Source organism: Acartia tonsa, chromosome 12, assembly GCF_053477335.1.
Source record: "Acartia tonsa isolate MP-2025a chromosome 12, ASM5347733v1, whole genome shotgun sequence".
Lineage (NCBI taxonomy): Eukaryota > Metazoa > Arthropoda > Copepoda > Calanoida > Acartiidae > Acartia > Acartia tonsa.
The window spans coordinates 10909205-10925384 of NC_137271.1; the positions used below are offsets into that span (position 1 = coordinate 10909205).

The 16180-nt window shown below is 32.5% G+C and overlaps 1 protein-coding gene across 2 annotated transcripts in view; it reads right to left on the reverse strand.

Moving 5' to 3' along the window:
• Nucleotides 1–6105: 6105 nt before the first annotated feature.
• The window catches only part of LOC145333936 (uncharacterized), a 75689-nt gene continuing 65614 nt past the window's right edge, over nucleotides 6106–16180 (reverse strand). Inside the window, exons 32-39 of one of the 2 annotated variants that reach the window (XM_080179193.1) lie at nucleotides 12806–12968; nucleotides 11848–12063; nucleotides 11441–11537; nucleotides 10712–10767; nucleotides 8562–8612; nucleotides 8042–8123; nucleotides 7497–7600; nucleotides 6106–6694 (exon numbers count right to left, since the gene is read on the reverse strand). In XM_080179193.1, the coding sequence (XP_080035319.1) occupies nucleotides 6640–6694; nucleotides 7497–7600; nucleotides 8042–8123; nucleotides 8562–8612; nucleotides 10712–10767; nucleotides 11441–11537; nucleotides 11848–12063; nucleotides 12806–12968 (824 nt within the window). In that variant the 3' untranslated portion in view covers nucleotides 6106–6639. Of the gene's footprint in view, nucleotides 6695–7496; nucleotides 7601–8041; nucleotides 8127–8561; nucleotides 8613–10711; nucleotides 10768–11440; nucleotides 11538–11847; nucleotides 12064–12805; nucleotides 12969–16180 lie in introns of both variants that reach the window. The other variant, XM_080179192.1, reaches the window with a different exon arrangement.

Here is a 16180-nt window from a genome sequence, read left to right on the forward strand (position 1 = left end):
GTCACTCAAAAATTTTGTGACGCGGTCACATTTTTGCTGACAAATGCATTATATAAATTGTGTGACTGGTCACAATTTAGGCGTGTGACACAGTGAAATGTCACAAAGGTTTACTTAATAAAATGTTGTAACATTTATTTAAAACATGTTACTGGGCTTTTTCCTGCAAATATATGTTCCCTACCCTAACTATACAATCTTGATGACTTCCTTCATGGCGTAAATCAATAACCTTGATATATGTCCCTTCTCCTTTCGAACGTACTATACCTAGTATATTACCTACCAAATATCATTTTGGAAAAGTATATACTTTCCGGAAGCCAATCTTTATGAGGAAGGTATTTTTAGAAAGGGGAAAATGTGTAGAAAACACCCATGTAAATTAGAAAATCCGCAGAAATCATTTTTAAAAGTTATTGGCAAACATTTGCAATGTTAATTTGCAAAATTAATTTTATGCCCTAAATGACATATTCTGAAATAAATCTTTTATGAAAGTTTATTATCTTTGAGTTTAGGACATGCTTAAGACGTAAAAAATATTTTCAGTGTTACTTTTTTCACCCTACATGTGAAAAAAGGCATTTCTCACATTTTATTATAGAAAATTGCATATAAACAAAATAATTATTTTTTTCTACAGTCAACACAAAAATTGGCATAAAATCTTTCATTTTAAATGTAAAAGTCAGATAAAGAATCCTTTTTAGAGCAAATATAGTGCAAAAAGTAACAAAGACGTCTTAGCAAAGTATGAATATCTAATGAAATAGATACTTTTAAAGTTTGATATACATATCAGATAAAAATATATAAAAAAAGAGATCAAAAACTATAAAACAAGGTATATATTTTTTTCACTCTATCACTGAATAAAGAGCACTTTTAGGTTTGATTTTAACCAATGCAGCACTTAAACACTCATTTTTCAAGGTAAATAAACAAAATAAATGCAATTATACAATTAAGTCAGTTTAATAATACAGTAAGCCTTTTTGTAGCAATTTTTTTTTGTTGACATTATTCTTTATTTCTATAATAAATTGTATTAAAATCTAATGATTTGAAAACTCGTAATTAAGATCTTCATTTTTACACTGTTTTGACATATAAATTACAAAGAAAAAGATTAAATCCTTTAAGTTTGAATAATACTTTATATATTTACATAATAAAAACATTAAAATTGTTAAAGATAAAAAAAAAATCATTTTGTGTCGTCTTCATAAACTATTTCCCCTTTTATATTTTAGTCTGGTAGAATTCATAATTATAAATAACCTTTATTGAGCATATATATGTTTTATTGAAATTAATTATAAGAATGTAAAACATTTTTTGATTGATTTAATATTAACAATTCACCTAACATTTTGTTATTTTACTTTTTTTTGAAACCCTTTTATTCTTATTAATAATTCTATTTAACACAAAAAGCTCATAGGGAGTTGATAACCTTTATTTCTTGCTTTGTATTCTAATCAGAGATCGGTTTTTAATAAATGCCGCGTTTTTTCGACAATTTTTTAGACATTGATTGATTGAACGAAGACGATGGGAGAGTATACAACATAAGAATTCAAAATTTTAAAATTATTATTTTAGCCATTTGTATAATATCTAATACAACTTAAATCCATTTTCGCTGCATATTTATTAATGCGTCATTCTAGAGCTGTGTTAGAAATTATACAAATGGCTAAAATAATAATTTAAAATTTTGAATTTTCAAGTTTTGTATACTCTGTTAAAATCGTACGGGGCATTGATCTTCAAGAAGGAATAAGGTTTTTAGCAGAGTATACAACTAAAGTATTCAAAATTTTAAAATTATTATTTTGGCCATTTGTATAATGTCTAATACAGATCTAAAAAGATGCATTGATAAATATGCAGCGAAAATGGATTTAAGTTGTATGGCTAAAATAACAATTTTAAAATTTTAAATTCTTATGTTGTATACTCTCCCATCGTCTTCGTTCAATCAATCAATGTCAAAAAAATTGTCGAAAAAACGCGGCATTTATTAAAAACCGATCTCTGGTATTTTATTTGACTAAATTTTTTAAAACTATACAGCATGCATGTTTGTGTCAATAATGAAGACATTACGGGTTTTTATGTACAAAAAGTTGTTTTAAAGCAAGAAAAAAAATATAATCTTTCTAGTGACTAATATACAATTTCGTAGTTTTATATATGTCTGTGTTGGTTTCTAAAAAAAGTACTATACCAACAAACATGCATGCCTGAAAATTAGTTTCAATATTCGTATTAAACAGGAAAAAGAAACTAAGTCGTCGTTATAATTATCGTTTGTTATTTTTGGTGTAAGGTTTTTTTTAATGAAACTTTTTTGGATCTCATGAATTCGATTTCTGCGGATTTTCTGGTTGCCAGAAATGAAATCTACGCATCTTTTTTAGCTAGATGACTTTTGTCTGGTTAAGATTGGATAAAAAATTCTTTGGTTGGTTAAATTTAATAAGTGTGAGCTACCTCAAATATACAACTTTGATTGTTTCCTCTACCTGTATGTCCCTTAGGTACATGATATACACAGTCCTGCTCCTGGGTTATTTTCCCTACCTTTAAATATATATATGCTGATTCCAGCCCTGCCAGAAACGTCGTAAGAATATCCTACGATATGCATACGATAAATGGGCTGCTTCCTCTATAGAGTTCTTTCCTGATATAGCCTTGGCCGCTTTGTAAATCTAAGTTTACAAAAGGATTTGAAGATTTTACTTACTGCCTGGCAACTGTAGCTTGAATTGAAAAATGCACGTTAATAAGGATCTTAATTCTTGACTGCGTCATAATAAAGACGCTGAAATTATATGTACATACTTACTGAAAAAAAGATTGATTACATTATAAGAAAAAATTAGGGTCAATTGTTATAACCAACCTAAGAGCCTGCTCAATAAGGATTTCCAGACAAAGGTCGTGCAATGAAATAGTTGGTTATTTATTGATGAGCAATTCCAACCCTTGAATTCATAGGTAGATAAATAAACTTTTGCTTTAAAAATTTTATTTTTAACACAATTAACAAAAATATCTAAAAGAAGATCTAATTATACATATTTCAATATAAAAATCAATATTTCTAAATTAAGTAAATTAGAAATAATCAGGGATGGCAACCTGAAATTTATTTTGCACGTTGAATACAACAAAACATTTGATGATATTTTTTTAAAAAGTTGCTTAACATATCAAAGTTTTTTCAAAGCATGGTGAAAGCTTTTTAATTGATTTAACTGTATTAAACAGAAACCTAGTATATTCAACCAAAAAGTACTCATATATATACACTGCTGAAAAGTGCTTTAATCCCTATCTTTCGTGCATAGTTCCCTTTAGCAGATTAGGATTGCCATCCCTATATATTTAGATGTAAAAGCACATACAGATCTTTTAAGATAAAATTAATCAAGAATGTGTTAGGCTTTTATTTCATTTTTCAAGTTTTGTTAATATTAAAATTCTATATGATTATGTAAAGTGAAAATGTGTATGAAAATTTTAAAAAGCCTAAAAGCTAAATATGCAAAAATTACATTATGTTTATGGTATGATTTATGAAATTGTAAACAGTCTAACTTTTAATCATTGAAATATAACTATTTTTATTATTGCTTATTTCCTATAAATGGGTACAATGAAAAAGTGTTTCAATTTTAAATGACTTTTCATAATAATATATTTACTTGAACTATTAATTAAATTCAGATAATTTTATTAATACTTTCAAGTAATTTAAAAATGAAATAATATAATACATATGTTATTAACAAGAAAGATAGAATTTTAAAATGACGAAGCATCTCTACAATTAATCCAGGTCTGTTCAATTGATAAGATATTCTTTTGAATCTTTACCCTTTTCTGTTCTGTGTACCACTACTTTGTTTCCCTTTCTTTTGAACCGTTACCCTTCACAGTTCAGTATACCACTTACTTGTTCCCTTTCCTTTGAATCTTTACCCTTCACTGCCCTGTACACAACTACTTTGTTCCTCTTCCCTTTTATTCTTTACCCTTCACTGTTCAGTGCGAACCACTTTGTTCCCCCCTTCCCTTTGAATCTTTATCGTTTTATGTTCAGTACACCACTACTTTGTTCCCCTTTCCTTTGAATCTTTAACCTTCACTGTTCAATGCTTCAATACTTTGTTCCCCTTTCCTTAGAATCTTTACCCTTCACTGTTCAGTACTCAACTGTTGTGATCCCTTCCCTTTCATTCAAGTAATATTCTAGTATTAACACTTCTAGAAGCTTCGCTGCATTTGGACATCATTAACATATTTTTACACATTGGCTACAAAAGTTTGTTAATATTTTTCATGTAAAAAGTTCTAAATCTTTGTTATACATTAAATGAAACAGCGTTGTGTTTATATTTTGTAGGTATTGTATACATTTTATTTAATTGGTTGTATATGCCAGCTAAGGAAAAACAAATATTTTACATTTTTTTTTATAAAGTTTCATATTTAATGATAAATATGATTATGAAAAGTGAACACGATTGATGATTTATGAGATTTTGAAAATGAAATGATTTATTATTGATAAATTAAGAGGAATATATTAAGTTTTGAAATTTGTAAAGAAAACAAGAAGGTTTGTTTGTTTGTTATTTCTATTTGAACATAGTTTTCCATTTTGGCATAGTAATAAAAAGCTTGGTAGTTTGTATTTCCATTAATATTACGGCATTCAAACTAGATTTAGAATAGGGATATAGGACAATAGTGTTTAATCGCCATTGTAATTTCCCTCCCTATGTTTTACTGATTAAATATGTACAGAACAAAAAGAAGCAGCTTTAAGTGCCTAAAAAATTATACAAATGACCAATTATAGGCCATTATACATTTTTATTGACCAATGGTAAAATACGTACTGGCTTATCATTGGTCATTTGTATTAAATGATGTCATTTTTTATTAGGCACCTTAAGCTGCTTTCAGAAAAAGCATAAATTAATGGGTTAATAAAAAATAAAATACCTTTAAAATGAAATAATAAGGTACAAATTGAAAATATTAGGTAACTTTAAAATTTGGCCTAGGCTCGTTGATGGTTCCATTTTTATAGTTCCATTGCATGAATTTTCACTGAAGTTAATTGTTTTTAGAAGTACCTACAATTTTACTAAACAAAACTGTGCTAAATTGTCACATTAGAAATGATTAAGTATTGACATACTGGGAAGCTGTCTATTGTGCAATTGGCCGAAATACAGTAGATTTTTTTTGTCAAAATTGTTTGTATTGATGTAAATTCGACAGTAATTTGCTAAATTTAGTAGATATGCTGACAAATATACATCTAACACTGACATTTAAACATCCATATTGCACTTTTTGTTCGCACTTCCATTTTGAGCCCCAGTGATTATATGTTGATTGTTAACAATAAGCAACAATTACTTGTATGACTACACTTATTGATTGCATTAATTTACATGGCTTCGGTTGAAGGTTGATAAATTATACAAATAAGTTTATATGTTGCACAGCAATAACAAGTTTTAAACAATTTAGTTGAAGAAAAATAATAGAAAAGTACTGTTAAGGGGGGGGGGGAGTTTTGACACATTTGCGTAAACCTGGTACCTAGGCTTTATCTTTGGACTGAGAGGATAGGTTATTACTATTAGAGATAAAATCATTCTTATATGATGAATTTCACGAAGTTTTAAGATTTTTTAGATAGACCTCCAGGTTCCGGAGCTGCAGGCCTCCAGGTGGTCTCTGTACAGGTAAAAATGAAAAAAAAATTTAAAGTTACAGGTCAACTTATAAAACAAAATATGCATCTTTTTTAATATTATTTACACATTTGAAGAAAAAAGATGCATATTTTGTTTTATAAGTTGATTTGTAACTTTATAAAAAAAAATTTTTTTCATTTTTACCTGTACATAGAACACCTGGAGGCCTGCAGCTCCGGAACCTGGAGGTCTACCCAAAAATCTTAAAACTTCGTGAAATTCATCATATAAGAATGATTTTATCATTAATAACCTATCCTCTCAGACCAAAGATAAAGCCTAGGTACTAGGTTTACGCAAATGTGTCAAAACTCACCCCCCCCCCCCTTAATAAGAATTTTTTTAATCACTGAATATTACAAATTGTTATTAAGATCAATCCAAAAATAAATAATTGAAAAATGTCACTAAGTACCTAAAATTACTGAAAATGGGTTTTAGGTCGTTAATTAGAGGTAAAATCTGCTAAAACTCAAAAGTCTTTAGTTTAAACACCTTTTAAAATTATCCTTGTATTTGCTTCTCACTTTTTGTTCTCCAAACACAGGAATTATGTCCAATTATGTATGTTTTATTGGTCCTTTTATGTCATATGGCTAATTTTTTCTGTAACATTTTATATAGTCTCTCCATATTAAAAGGGACCAATTTAAATTTAGCCCTTGCAATTTCTCCCTTCTTGATTATTTTCTCATTCATTTTGCTTCTTATTCAATGGATCCTATATCTCTTAATTTTCTAAACTATGCTCTTATTTATATAGAATTAAGAAATTATAATGACGCAATGATGATAATGATATATGAGGATGAGAAAATAAAATTGTTGATTAACAACTATAAGATTACAAAGGTTTGTCTTCTGGAACTGGCGGTAGCGCGGGGAACAGAGTCTCATCTCTGAAAATAAATCATATTAAGATGATTTCTTAAATAAATAAGTGTATAGCGAGCATAGAATCCCCCCACTTATTTGGGGGGAGGGGGGATGCCCTAACCAAGCCTAACGTAACAATTTATAACAAGAAAAACTACCATTTCCCCCATATTTTGGTTAGCTTTTCAAAGGGTTAGGTTTTAGGCTATTCTATATTAGATTTAAGTATTGGGATAGTTTTATGCTATTTTCTACTTTTCCATGTCCATTTGAATAAAAAATCACACAAATTCTAGGGGCATAGCCGCTAGTTTGCATAAAAAGTATTATTGTTTAACATTTGTTTGTATTTATGAGAAGCAGGTTCTTGTGGTTCAAATTAACGAGAAAATTTGTACTTTAGACTTTATAAGAGCATTTGATGCCAGTTAGCCTTTCTATTTAAAATATATACAAATGTTTTAAAATTTTAAATATGTTTATGAACAATAAAAAGAATTGTGCATGCCTTTTTATAAGTTTTGCTGCTAATAGCATGTTGTTTATGATTATTATATAATATTGTAAGGATTTTTTGTATGAAGCTAAATATTTCAGTAAAAACTAAACCGATGAAGTTCTCCATCTTAGGAAAACTTTACATATGCCCTTTGATGGTTTTAAGCTATACAATTTTTATACATAGGCTATATATTAGATCTTCCCTACTCATTTAAATACAGAACCCCTAGATTCTAGGGGCGCAGCTGCTAGTATTCAAAATAGTAGTGCACTTGGTTTCATGGCTCAGCAGCCACACCCAATTAGTGAAACCGTATAAGTTACCCATTATTGTCAGCTTCCTCTGAAGGCGGTGACTTTTTCCTGTGCTTCGGGATAAGACTATCCGTGTCTGAACTGTCGGATTGGTATCCAAGTTCTGGTAACTCCTAAAAATAAATATAGGATTCATTTATAAGACTGTAAGAGACGGCTGACTCGATCGTTCCACAAATTTTAGGAAACTTCTGTGTTATTCCAGGGCAGATTTAATTGTGGTAAACGTCATCTCCCTCTCAATTTTTAAAAAATCTTTAGCTCTAGCGAGAATGGGTAATAACATGTAAGCTCCGGTTAGGAAGGTTGGTCTTATTTTTAATGTTGAATTATTCTTATAATAAAGTAACAGGGTGTCTATCAGTTTTTTACTGAAGAATCTCTAAAACTGCTGAACCGATATTGTTCTCCTTGCTTCTCATAGATCCTGGGAAGGATAATAACCATTTTGGGAAATTGTGTTATTGAATTCAATTCCTCCTTTCCAAGTGCCCCCTAGAGGCCTCTAGGGGACGTAGCCGCTAGTTATTGAATTCAACAAGATTCTGGTGTACCTGAATAGTTCCGAGATTTGACTGGTCCCATTCCCATTCATCTGAGGCGGGCTTCTTCTCTTCCTCTTGCTCGTAGCGGGTGCTGCTTAAATAGGGTTAGGTTATTTTATTGTTTTTTTATATAGGTTACATATTTACAGGAGAATATGGTGCTTACATTCAAACCTGTATTTTGGCTTGCCAAACCCACCCCCCACCCATTAAAAGTCATTTTTATAAAAGTACATATTTCTAGTCCTTTGGGAGGATTTTTACCAAAAGGTCCCTCTCCCCACAGGGGGAAGTATCCCTGTAGGACTCTTTTAACTTTTACTTGACTTAACCTACAATGAAAGCATAAAAATGTAATGTAAGAGAAACTGCTAATAATAGACTAATGAAATTGAAAAACTAAATCATTGAATATTTAAATTTTAACTTTTCTTGGGTTGTCATAGTAAACAAATCTTATTTAGCGATGAATAGTCTTTTGATTAGAAAATTAATCATAGAGTAGATGGTATCCAGGCAAAGTAATTACCTGGAGGATTCATGGCTGCCTTGATCCATTAATTCCCAATCTTCGCCTTCCCTACAATTACAATATTAAATTATATTAGGATCTCTAAAACGACTTGACAGATGGGTTTCCTTATACAAAAAATAACAGGATTTTTGTCTGTGTGTTTGTGGCTTAACCACTGAACATATATAGTTCTTCTTTAAAATGAATCGTCTCACAGGTAGAGGGAAAGTTTATAATTATTTTGAGGGAGGGTAACACCACCCTACAACAGAGTTTTTTCTTAGTAAAAATAAAGTCTACTTCTCCCCTGCCCCTCCCAAGTGTCTGTAAGGGCATACCCGATAATAATAAAAATTGTTCTTAAAAGGACTCTCCACAGAAAAATCAACTTTAGATTTTTGAAAATCTAACCTGAAATTATTATTCTCTGTTCAATTTTAGGCATTTTTTGTTTTTGTGGCATCGCGATCGAAGCCCTTTGAAATTTTTTACCTCCTTTAAGTGAATCCTCCCGCCATTTAATTTGTGCTGCTTTAGTGATTTTTAGCTTCTATTTTTGCCGCCGTTGCCGCATTCATCGCCCTTCTCCGCCGCTACTCCGCTGTACGTCGCTTTTTAATACATGCTCCCCTCTCCCTTGTTCAGAAATTAAATGGAGGCTGGGGGTGTTGTGTATAGCTACGTACGCAATGTATAGCGGAGTAGCGGCGGAGAAGGGCGATGAATGCGGCAACTGCGGCAAAAGATGGTTATATTTCGCGGAGGCGAACACAAAATGGAGGCGGCAGGATTGTCCAGTCAAGGAAGAGGATAAATCGTAGAGCGGCCGGTTGCAATGGAGCAAATGTTCTTTAGCGGCGAACACATATTAAGTGGAGGAAAGTGTAGTATATATTGTTATAGCGGCAGTACAAATAGGCGGCGGACAAAATTTTCAAAGGGCTTCGATCGCGATGCCACAAAAACAAAAAATGCCTAAAATTGAACAGAGAATAATAGTTTCAGGTTAGATTTTCAAAAATCCAAAGTTGATTTTTCTGTGGAGAGTCCTTTTAAAGCCTAAGAGTCAAATATAACCATCTTTTGCGCAGTTGCCGCATTCATCGCCCTTCTCCGCCGCTACTCCGCTATACATTGCGTACGTAGCTATACACAACACCCCCAGCCTCCATTTAATTTCTGAACAAGGGAGAGGGGAGCATGTATTAAAAAGCGACGTACAGCGGAGTAGCGGCGGAGAAGGGCGATGAATGCGGCAACGGCGGCAAAAATAGAAGCTAAAAATCACTAAAGCAGCACAAATTAAATGGCGGGAGGATTCACTTAAAGGAGGTAAAAAATTTCAAAGGGCTTCGATCGCGATGCCACAAAAACAAAAAATGCCTAAAATTGAACAGAGAATAATAATTTCAGGTTAGATTTTCAAAAATCTAAAGTTGATTTTTCTGTGGAGAGTCCTTTTAAGAAGGTTTAAGGCAATTTCCATTTTTATTTGACTGTCCTTAGTTGCTGTTGTTTTGAACTGAGGAAATGCTTATACGTCAGAACTTTAAGCTAATGACACCCAACAGACAACTTTACCTCCTCTATTCATCCGTACCATAATAAAGGTTGGTCCTGTTAATGGGCAACTTCATTACCTCCTTCCTTTAATTCTATCACGTACATTAGAGCTGCAGCAATAGGAACTTGTAAGGCCATAATGAGAGAGGATTCGAACCCCTTACCTATTTAACAACTATAATGTAAACTAGCGGCTTCGCCCCTAGCCTCTAGGGGCTTTGCCCCAAGAGATGACAACAAAAAAATTCAAAAAAAAAAATCTTCTACAAAAGAAATTTTCTACAAAAGAAATCTTCTACAAAAGAAATTTTCTACAAAAGAAATCTTCTACAAAAGAATTCTTCTACAAAAGAATATTTCTACAAAAGAATTCCTCTACAAAAAAAAAAAAAAAAAAAAAAAAAAAATGGGAGGTATTTTTTTTGTTTTTAGGGGGGTTGGGGGTGTCCCACCCCCGAAGAAAATAGCTTAAAACCACCACAGGACCAATAGGTATATACCCTGAAGAGTAGAATCCAATCGGTTCAGCGGTTACCGAGATCTTAAGGGACAGACAGACGGACAGACGGACAGACATCAAGCTACTTTGTATTATAGATTACCTTTCTTTGTCAGTGGGTGACCTTGGCATGCTGTGTTCCAGATTAAACAAGATATCCTAAAGAAAATAAGATTGTTAATAGTTAAAGTTAAAAGTTTGATAAAAATGGTCAGTAGATATATTAATAAGGTTAAATTTGTCATCATTTAGCTTGCTTATATGGATTTCATTAATTGGTCAATTTGTTCCTCCGATAGAAAGGGAAAAGAGGTGGATGGGGGGAACATGAATACATGAAAATGTGCAGTAACATCCAAGTAATAATAATTCAAAACTGAAACTCATCAAGGAAACTTAATACAACTGTATTAAGTAAGGGTTGCCTTTGTAGTACAATTGTAAGGTAATGATGAAAAAGCTCAAGTATTTGTGTTTATAATATCTTATGCTACTAAAGCATTCATAAATGACTAAAGGAAGTGGAGTTCAAACCAAATATTTTTACACTCTACTGTTATACCTAATCCCTACACAAGAGAACTAGAAATCTAAAGGGATAAGATAATTTACGATAAATGATTTGTAGATTACAATTAGTGGTTGATACGTTTGGACACTCAACTAAACCAACCAAACAATCTAAATTCAATAAAAGTCCCCAAGGTTGTTCAGCCAACGAATAAGAAAACGTTATTTTAAGACTTTAGGGACTATTGTGTTGTAATAAACAACTCAATGTCCCCTCCCTTCATGCACGAGAACACTTGATGTCAAAACCAAAAATGCTTACCTGTGATCTACCCGGCGAGGCCAGGAGATTGCCGCCACTATTATCACAGCTGCTTGATCTCAGCGGCGCAATACCTCCCAGCGGTTGTAAGGATGGACTACAATCAAAACTTGTGTAATAGGTTATTCAAATAAAATTTAAAGGTTCTGTACCTAATTGAGATTAGGGGTAAAAAAAACATTTTATGAGAAAGTAAAACGAATACTTTTATGTAGGAAATGCATAATTAATACTTTATGGTATTATTAATACTTTATGGTTGTTAAAAATTATTGTAAGAAAAGTTTTGTGATTGTCAGTTTAGTTTATAGTCCCTTTTTGGCCATTTCTCATAATTTTGCAAATGCTTCTTTTCTCGAAAAAAAACTGAAATCTAAGTTTCAATAAGAATATAAACACAAATTTTCCTAAGGGGTGACAACAGATCTCCCTCTCCCACAGCAGGCATGGGTACCAGATGGGGGTAAGAAGAGCCCCCAATGACGCCACCACCAGGCAGGGCGAATGCTTGTGGGGGCGCAGACGAGCTCGGGAAGGGGTGACCGCTGCCCGATGGCAGGAATTGATTACTGGATGAAATACTGGGCATTGGGGAGGCTGGCGCAGTGCAACTCTTGCTTCCACTAAAACAGAAATAATGTAAGTTCAGTGTTGTGGAAGTATGTGTCCTTGTTTTCAGTAGTGCACCCGCTTTTTAACATTTATTGTCGGTTTGTCTGATAGCAACACATTTTCACTATTTCAGTAAACAGCTACTCTTTATCACTCCCCCCTCCCCTTATTTTGTTTCTGAGAAAAATTTTATTAAGTACCCCCTCCCCCCTGGAGGGGACATAACGCTGTAAATTACACATTCTGGTACCCACAAGTTTTATAACCAAAGAATCTTATTTGATGGCTTTAATTCTTTTTAGGCACTATTTAGATTTTGAGAGGTTTGTTTCTGATGCATAGTGTCCAAATTTTACTTATCTACATTAATAATTATGATAAACAAAATTACCCGTTCCCTTCTATAGGTAGATTATTGGTTGAATAGTATACACACTAATAGTTTGTTTGACCTAATGAAGATATAAAAGTCCGCAAAGTTTTCAAGACATCAAATGGGAAAACAAAGTCTCCTCTTTCCCTTGATATTCGCTTTTTTTGAACTTTCTCTTACTTGTTACATAAATCCTCAGAGAGAGAAGTGACAATAGGCTGTCTATTACACTAGTCCCCACAGTCTTATAATAACGTTTTCTTATTCGTTTGCTTAATAATTTAATCTACTGAAGGGGTAAATTTTGTTTGTCATCATTGGGGATATACAACAATGTATCGGCAATTGTCTTATCCCTTTCGATCCCTGATACATCCTACCTGGTATTCTCGCCGATCTTTAGCTTGTCCGGCGGCTGGGCGGGTGAGTGGCTATAGTAGTGAGAAGAGGTGGGCTTCGCCACAAACGAGACGGGCGGCGACTGGCCATAGGGAGAGGAAAGCGCGGCGGAATATTGTTCAGTTGGACTGTTGGGCGTAGAATCTGAAAAATTAAAAATTGTTACAAAATAAAAATGCATAATTTTATAAAAAAAAATTTCAAAAAAAACGTACTGTTGGAAGAAAAAGTATCTTTGCTTTATAAATGTATCTCTCAATTTCCCCCAGGGCTCGGCAGCCGCGACAAAACCTCAATTTCACCGTTTGGTTGTTTTGCAAATTTGTTTGAAAGTAGGGAATGTCATACTTGGGTTAGATTAGGCTGATTATCAAAATTGTACAAAGTTAATTTCCTAAGGCTTACAGGTTATTGACGCCACTGTGGGCTACAATTGAATCAAGACAAAAGTAAGTGCCGAGCCCTGGGACCTATGTAGGGTGAAAATAGACATCAATCCTTGATGATTCCAGGTGGAGACAAAATATTTCAGCGGGGTCTTTTGGTTTTTTTTCAATTTTAAGATCTGAAAAAAAATTGAAAAAAATATGAAAATCTTTAATAAAAAACAAACAAAAAATAATTTTCAATATTTTTTTTCACAAAAAGATACAAACAACTTATATAAATACTATAAGCTTTAAAAAAATCACAATTTTCAAATTTAGACTTTCAATAAAAAGATTTGTAGAAAAAACCTAACAACAAATTCTAACATATTTCTGATCAACATAGCAATAAAACATCTTTTGCAAAATCTTTATCATCAAAAATAAATAGCACTTACTAAAGACTTTTTTTCATTTAAACTTATACTTTTCACATTAATTAACTTTAAAGATTGATTTTTTTAAAAAGAAAGGTTGCGTGATTTTTTTATTCATAATTAATTGCCTAATTTTGAGATTCAGATAAAAAACTTTACTGCTTTATATCATGGGATACTCTACTAGCAGCGGCTACGCCTCTAGAGGCATATGAGGCCCTTAGGTTGGGGGGGAAGACGAACCCTCCCTTATAATTACAGTTTTTTTAATGAAAAAGTTAAAAACATTTATTTTTGAGAGTTAATTCTCTTGGGATAGTGATGGTACCCTTCCCCAAAATAGTAATAAACCTTACCAGGACATATAAGAAGCTACCATGTAAAGGAGAACCATATTGGTTCAGTGGTTAGTGAGATCCCTTGGTGCACAAAGACTCACATAGAACCTGTTACTTTATTATAAAGATACATATATACACAGAAACTCTACAATCAGAGTATGTCTGTTTGTTCATCCGTCTGTATAAAAATATTACAGAATATATTTATTTGGTACTAGCGGCTACGCCCCTAGAGGCCTTTAGGGGCACTTGAGAGGGGAAGAAGTGGTTGAATTCTACAACTACATTTTTATTTTAGACTTAAAAAGAAAAAGTTATTTTTTGTGTGTGAAATGGGGTCCTTTTTTAGGGGTTGATTTCTCCTAGGATGGTGGAGGTACCCTCCCAAAAAATGTTATAAAACTTCCAAGAACCAATGAGAAGCTACATAGAAAAAAAAGAACCATTGATCATTGTTAATTACTATTCAGGGATCTAAAGGGATAAGACAATGACCGCTAAATTGATTTACATTCCCAAATATGATACATGGATAACCCTTCTGTATGTTTCAGTTAATGGTTGAAACGTTGGGCACTTAATTTAATAATCCAACCAAACAAAAATCGCAACAAGTCCCCTAAGTAGTTAAGGCAACGAATAACAAATTGCTATATTAAACTATGGGGACTAGTGTAATAAACAGCCCATTGTCCCATCTTGCTCTGATTAATATATCTTTGCATCTGTATATTACACTTGCTATTTTCTTTATTTGTATTCTTTTAAACTTAACAGCTTTACTAATTATGGATGTTGTCTTTTTCCCTTGTTAAATCCAATTACCTAATTCTGGATATTCTTTGAGGTTGATAATTACAATTATATTTTATTAAATGGAAAAAGAACAATTTAATCAAAATTCAAGATAAAAATTATTTTATCACTAGCGGTTTTGCCCCTAGAGGCATCTAGGGGCCCTTGATAAGTGGGGGGAAGTTGACCCCTCCCCTACTTTCAGTTATAGTATGTAAAAGAAAAAGTTTTTTTTTAAATGTTGGGTAGGAACTCATTTTTTTCTAAACTCAAAACTTCTCAGGACCATGAAAAGCTAGAACCAAAAGGAGAACTACATCAGTTAAGCGGTTACAAAGAATCTTCGGTACCGACAGACACCCTCACACACACACACACACACAAACAGACAGACACAGAAACTGTTACTTTTATATAAGGATTAATAGACACTAAACTACTCCTTAATATGTTGATCCTATCAGTCTAAAAGATAGGTCAATAAAGAAGAACTAAATTGGTCAAGTGGTTAGCAAGAACTTTAGGCACAGACAGAAAAAACACACAGACATCCTATCTTTTTTATACAGGGATATAACTTTTAAACGATAGGAAAATTTTTTTTTCCAGATGATATTTCTCTCACTGCTTAATTTAAAGCACTATTAATGATACAAAATAGATTGATGTCTGTTTGTCCATCTTTCTGATGCTTAAGAACTAATATGGTTCTTTTTTTACTTTACTATGTAGCTTCTCATTGGTCCTTGGAAGGTTCATAACTTTTTTTGAGAAATAGAAGAGAAATCGCCCCTTAAAAAAGGACCACAACACACAAACAAAACTTTTCCTTTTTAAGCCTAAAATAAAAATATAGTTGTAGAATTAAACCCCTTATTTCCCTCTTAAGTGCCCCTAAAGGCCTCTAATGGCGTAGCCGCTTTAGCAAAAAAAATATATTCTGTATTGTTTTTATACAGACGGATGAACAAACAAACATACTCTGATTGTAGAGTTTCTGTGTATATATGTATCTTTATAATAAAGTAACAGGTTCTATGTGAGTCTTTGTGCACCAAGGGATCTCACTAACCACTGAACCAATATGGTTCTCCTTTACATGGTAGCTTCTTATATGTCCTGGTAAGGTTTATTACTATTTTGGGGAAGGGTACCATCACTATCCCAAGAGAATTAACTCTCAAATAAAATGTTTTTAACTTTTTCATTAAAAAAAAACTGTAATTGTAAGGGGGGTTCGACTTCCCCCCCAACCCAATGGCCTCATATGCCTCTAGAGGCGTAGCCGCTGCTAGTAGATTATCAATTAATATAAAGTAGTAAAGTTTTTTATCTGAATCTCAAAATTAGGCAATTAATTATGAATAAAAAAATCACGCAACCTTTCTTTTTAAAAAATTCAATCTTTAAAGTTA